The sequence below is a fragment of the Lycium ferocissimum genome, chromosome 6, assembly GCF_029784015.1.
Source record: "Lycium ferocissimum isolate CSIRO_LF1 chromosome 6, AGI_CSIRO_Lferr_CH_V1, whole genome shotgun sequence".
Lineage (NCBI taxonomy): Eukaryota > Viridiplantae > Streptophyta > Magnoliopsida > Solanales > Solanaceae > Lycium > Lycium ferocissimum.
Window position 1 is genome coordinate 32632253 of NC_081347.1, and position 6183 is coordinate 32638435.

Below are 6183 nucleotides of genomic sequence, written 5' to 3' on the forward strand. Positions count from 1 at the left end.
ATAACCAAATTCCTAACCCAAGTCTCAAATTGCATCCGAGTGCATTAGGAACCGAACTAGATATACCGACAAGTTCTAAATGACTATCCGGACCTCTCAAAATTGACGAATTTTCGAAAAAGGTCCTTGACTCAAAAGTCAACTTTGAGTCAACTCTTTTTCGCTTAACGCTCATATTTCACAAAAAGTTACCAGAATCAAGCCTGGATACCTCAGGAAGCATGTCAATGGTCCCCCAGGGTCAAAAGTTAGCTAACCAAGCTCGGGAAAGGGTCAAAAGGCCCAAAAATGCAATAACGACCAAACGGGTCCTTACATATTCCTTGTTGACCAAACTCCCTAAAAAGCTTTACACATATCATGAAATTTTAACTTTGTTAAGATCCGTTTTGACAGAATCTACTAAAATTTTACAGAAAACATGAAAGGAACATGTGTCGGACTTATTGTCTATAAGGAAGTGAAATATTCTTCCTCACATGTTTATGCCTCATGAATGAAAAAAATCAATTAAAGTTTGAATGTTCATCTTTGTATGTTATCCAATCATTTTGATGTCTTTTAGCAAACAATTCACCACATGATGATTCACATTGATCATTCAAATAAACTTGTAACTTATTCTTTTATGTAGAATTATTTATTCAAAGCATTGTTTTAATTATACTAATATTATTTTACAAAATCACATATTTTACATGATTTGGCATACGCGTTTGGAAACTAGTATTAGTTAAAGTGCAGTGAAAATTAAGGTTTTAATGGGGTCGGGAATCGATGAGTTAAAGATACTACCCATCAATTATGACGAATATTTCGCCGCAGGTGATCAAATTAGAAGTTAAATCTTTTGATAACTATTTTAATCAAGTAAAATAATTAACTTGCTATTATAAGTTAAAGTTTATTGACAATGCCAAAAAATCATAACGGTATATAACTTAAATCCTAATCAAAATAATGCTTCTACCGCATTCATTGGAATTTACTTGGGTGTTTTGATAGTTTAGAACAAGTCACGTGAAGCCATGCAACTTTCTTGCATATCTTTAGGATTATCTCTTCGGGACATTATGAAAATATCAATCTTTTTTAACACTTGTTTCTCTCACATGCGAGCATAATAGTCTACTTTATTTTCTACAAATTCACATTAAGGTAACAAACAAAAAAATACATGTTAAGTCTATTTAATTTGTCCATTTAAGAAATGGATAACCTGTTTGGTGAAATAGATTGTAGATCAAAGTCAGATGGAATAGTGATGGGAATTCTAAGATGTGCAATGGACAAAGCACATGAAAAGGTGCAGTCTGAAGCTGGATCAATCGAGTTTCTTCATGAGAGATCAAAGTTTTATGAATTGGCAGTAATCCTTGTGGAATCAGGCCTAAGCATTGTTCAGCAAGAGACGAATATTCTTGAAAGCAACCGCGAAAAAGTCATATCAGACTTAACAGAAATGAGGCATTGGCTCTTGGGAAGGATTAACATAATGAAGCTCTTAATCAATGAGAAAGATAGAGAATTAACAGAGAGGACAGAAAATGAATTAAAACTCAGACAAGTTTTGGAATCTAAAGAAAAAGAAGTCATTTTTCTTCGTGATAAGTTGGAGAATCGGAGAACGATGAGTGAGGGCTCCCTAGATTTGGGGTTACTACTCAAGAACAATGAAGCTAAAGAAAGTGACTCAAAATCTGATTCAGAACTTCTCAATGAGGAAAGATTCCAAGAAGATGATTTCTATGGAAGTTACAACCATATTCCTAAAATAAAGCCAATGATCGATTCATTGAGGCCGGAACAGAACAAAGTGATTGAACAAAATGAGTTCGATATAGACATTTTAAAAGAAACCTTAGATTTTGCATTTAGGAAAAGGATAATGGTGAGATGGTTCGTGTAGAGAAGCAATGGAGGTGTACAATTGAGAAAGATATATTATTTGTCTTGATAAGAGGTTTTATTAATGATATTAAACAAAGGTTTGAAATAGAGTTGAGGAACTTTTTAGGTGATCAAATTCCAGTGGGATTTTCAAATGAGAACTTGTCAGAATTCATCAGTGAGATGACAACGTTATGCCAGGAACTAGAGGCCTTTTATAGTAGATATAATGAGGACAACAAAACTACTAGTAGCAATCAAGACTTATTAGGCCATTTGAAAAACATAAAACGAACGTGTAGTGAGCCTTTGCCAAAATTTGATCAGGAGGACCAAGAAGTTGGTGGAAGTAACTATGTTGCTAAGCTGATTAAGAATCATCAATCTGTTATAAGGAAGCAATTAGAAGATCGAAATGTTATGAAAAAGGAAGTAATTGAAGGGGAGAAATCCACATTACACAAGAAAGACAAGGAACTTGATTTCTTGAACAGAATGATAAAACATGTCATCACAAGATTGGATGATATAAGCTCAATGAATGTTAAGTCAGTCGATAAAGAATATGTGAAATGGGAAGAGAAATTTACTAAGGAAAATTTATCCAGGTCTGTCATGGGAGATAAATTGGTAACTAGTGATTGTGCTTGCGAAATCATAAAAGATGAGGTGGGATCACTAAAAGAAGAAGTGGATAATTTAAATTTGCAGATATTAATCTTGGAAGAGATTCATTTGACCCTTTATGAAGGTTTGTTCAAGGACCAAAGTGTGGCTTGTTTTAAGTCAATTCAAAACACTAAAAGCACTAGTACTTTATTGCTACGCCAATTTGTTGTAGAAGATGGGAATTCAGAAACATTTGTTAAAGATATTCTAGATGGCAGCATCATACCAGAGACTATAGGGAGCCTATTGAAAGAGGATGTCTACGAGGTTTTCTTCGTGGAAATGTTTAAGGCATGGAAGGAGGAAAGCGATGATTTTGATATGGAGGTTCACATAAGGGAAGAATTATACAATTGTATCATGGCTGAAGCTGTGAAAGATGAAATTTCAGAATATTTGAATTCAGCTAAAAATAAGAAGGTGGAATTTGATGGAACTGAGGAAAGTCCGATTCAAAAACTTGATTCTTTGTTAAAATCTCTCGAGTCAGAGGAAGATCTGATGGTCAAAACAAGTTTTGAGATAGAAGAACACAATGTGTGCCATGAACAAGAAATCTTGGAATGTGAAGGGGTTGAGGAGCATGAGACTATTGAATGGTTGTTGAATGATGATGAGAGCACTTTCAGTTCTATGAACGAAAAACTAGAGATCGCAATGAAACAACTATCTACAAGCAAAGAATTGTTGTTTGATTTGGAGCAAAGTCTTGGCTTTTCAGCTGATGCGTTATCAAAAAGTAGTGATGATTGTCTTCTATACACAAATACTAGTCTTGTGGTTGAAATGGAAAAATCATCACAAGAGTCCATTGCGCAAGTAGAAGACAGCAAAGTGGCACTTCTCAATCTATCAGATTTTCATCAAGTGATTCAAGAATTTGAGGTCAATGTAGTTAAAAATCTAGTCATGAAATCATCGAGGTATTCAACATTTTTCCATCTGAAATCTTGTTTTCAACAACCTCATAACAGCTAGGGACTAATTAGAATGATATTACCTCCTTCCAGGATAGAGGAACTGAAACATCAATTTCACAACTTAATTGTTGAACCGGTTTCCTTAATAAAGAAAAGGAAACTACTTTACAAGAAGGCTTTCTTAGCAAGATGTCAGAATCTAAAATTGGCTGAAACTGAGGTATATATAATTTACTAATTAGAAAATTAAATTGACATATCTAAGCATCTTGCTAATACCATGAAATTGATGTTTGTACAGGTGGATTTGTCAATCAAGTGGAGGCACTTTTGCATCTTCTTGAAAATATATACCGGATACTGGATCAAAATTCAACTATTTTGTCTTGCCATTTTCAGGTCACCAACAATCTAAACATAACATTATTTATATGTTTATATGAACACCTTTATTTTGATCTAAGAGTAATGGCTCTTTTTTCTTCTTTTCCTTCCTTTAATATTTATGAATGACACATATACTTAGGTATAAACTAATGTACTTATGCACGTACATACTTATGTATTTTATATCTATATTCATTGTTTTTATTACTTATTTATTTCTTAATATTGCAGGTGTTTGACATCTTAAAGCTCATCAAAGACGAGTTAGCTCATGGAGTTGCTTGTGCTTCTTCTTCTTAGGATGTAAAATCTAATAATTAATTTTTGTATAATATATTGATTTGCTTATATGTACATAAAAAATATTCATAGCTTGAACTACCAACCCACAAGAAAAATGCCAAACGGTGCAATTTTTCGAGTTTAGCACATTATATAACTACATTGTATCATATAGTATTTACATTTATATCCTAGGTTTTAGCTTAATCACTTTGTATGCATAAGCATTAAATATATCACCACACTCCTTTCACCATCTAAAAATGTACATTTATACGTAATTAGCGGATCTCCTATGTCTTCTTGCTATCTTCTTCAAATCTAACTTTAACTACTACTCCCTCCGTCCCAAAAAGATTGTCTTAGGCCTCATTTGTTTTAATTAAAATTAAGACGTCTGAATCTGAATGCACATCTGAATGATTAAGATGTTGTATCTAGATCTGAACACTGAATGATTAAGACTATTTATTTTCGAACATTTGCAATATATTTATTTAAACATAACAAATATACAATTCAAATAAAAAGTAACTACACATTAGAAAATAAATATAATTTTAATAAAATAAAAACAAAAAATTTATGTTTGCTAGTGATGGTGGAGATGCTGTCACGACCCAACCCCGTAGGCCGTGACTAGTGCCCGAGCTGGGCACCCATACGCGCTCACTAACCGGATTCGGCATACAAACGACTCGTACATAAATCGACGTACGTGGCTCCAAACCGACGCATACAAATATATATGCGCACGATACGTGTTTAAGGCTATCATAATATACATAGCGTAGCAAAGCATGCATACACGTGCCGACAAGGTCGCCACGGGGATGGGCCGCCCAAACAAAACTCACATAACGCGTCCGAACAAATCGTACTAACCCACATCTACATGTCTACGCGTACCCCTGTACGAACGTTGGTAATCGATGACGGGACGGGCCCCCCCGTACCCCGAATAAACACAATCATATACATCGGAAGAGTATATACCCAAAAAATATTGCCCAGAACAAAGGGAGCACTATGAATAAACGGAAATCCTAAGCCGGTGGATCACCAAAACACGTATCCGTACTCGCGGGCATGAAACGTGCCCCCCGAAGAGGGGTGGTCAAGATGAATATGTATGCGAGTATGCAAAGCAGAAGTACAGAAACGAAGTCATAAGCGAAGTAAGGTGTACCGACGTGAGCATAATAACCCAAATACCAAAGTACGTATATCCAAATACAAATCATACATACAAACGGTCAGTTAAAGCATACAAATATAACACTCGAATGCCCAAAATGTTAGCTTTATTTTTGAAAAACATTTAAGTCTCACATATACGAAATAGAACATATCATATATAACCGACGTTAACCGAATGCCGAGGAACGTACGGCCCGATCCATAAACAAAATAATAGTGCCGAGGAACGTACGACCCGATCCATATATCATATAATAATGCCGAGGAACGTACGGCCCGATCCATATATAATATAATAATCATATATCACATCACACCATCATATATCATATCGTATCAGATTATTATATCATCAAACATCATGTCACATATATCACATACGAGTCCGCAATGGGACCGTGGGACAGACGTGGTCGCCACTCCATCACGGGCGCCACAACACATCATACTTCGGAATATTGTATACCTTCGAACACATCATACTCCGTATCACATCATATATCATATCACATCATACTTCGGAAATCACATCATACTTCGGAATATAACATAGTGCGCACAAACATAACCGGCCCGGGATCCGGCGAAAGAAGTAATAATAGAATGCACGAGCAGAATCGTAGGAAATCATATGCAATGCCAAACATTCACACAAAAACTCAATAGAGTAATCAAACGGACTATTGTTTTTAAGCCAAACTGTAGTCAAAACAAACTTTCTTCCGAATGTCCCTCGGGAACATATCAAACCGAACTTCAGAAACCATAGTTGCGTATCGGAATCATAAGTATGCGAATCATTATTTCAGACTCAATAAACAAATATGTAATCATA

At 35.0% G+C, this 6183-nt stretch overlaps 1 protein-coding gene across 1 annotated transcript; it reads left to right on the forward strand.

The window, feature by feature from the left end:
* Window positions 1-1210: 1210 nt before the first annotated feature.
* On the forward strand, window positions 1211-4166 carry LOC132061271 (uncharacterized). The gene is made up of 4 exons (XM_059454115.1): window positions 1211-1816; window positions 1879-3482; window positions 3570-3699; window positions 4098-4166. The coding sequence occupies exons 1-4, from the start codon at window positions 1211-1213 to the stop codon at window positions 4164-4166; spliced, it is 2409 nt and encodes an 802-aa protein (XP_059310098.1).
* Window positions 4167-6183: the final 2017 nt, after the last annotated feature.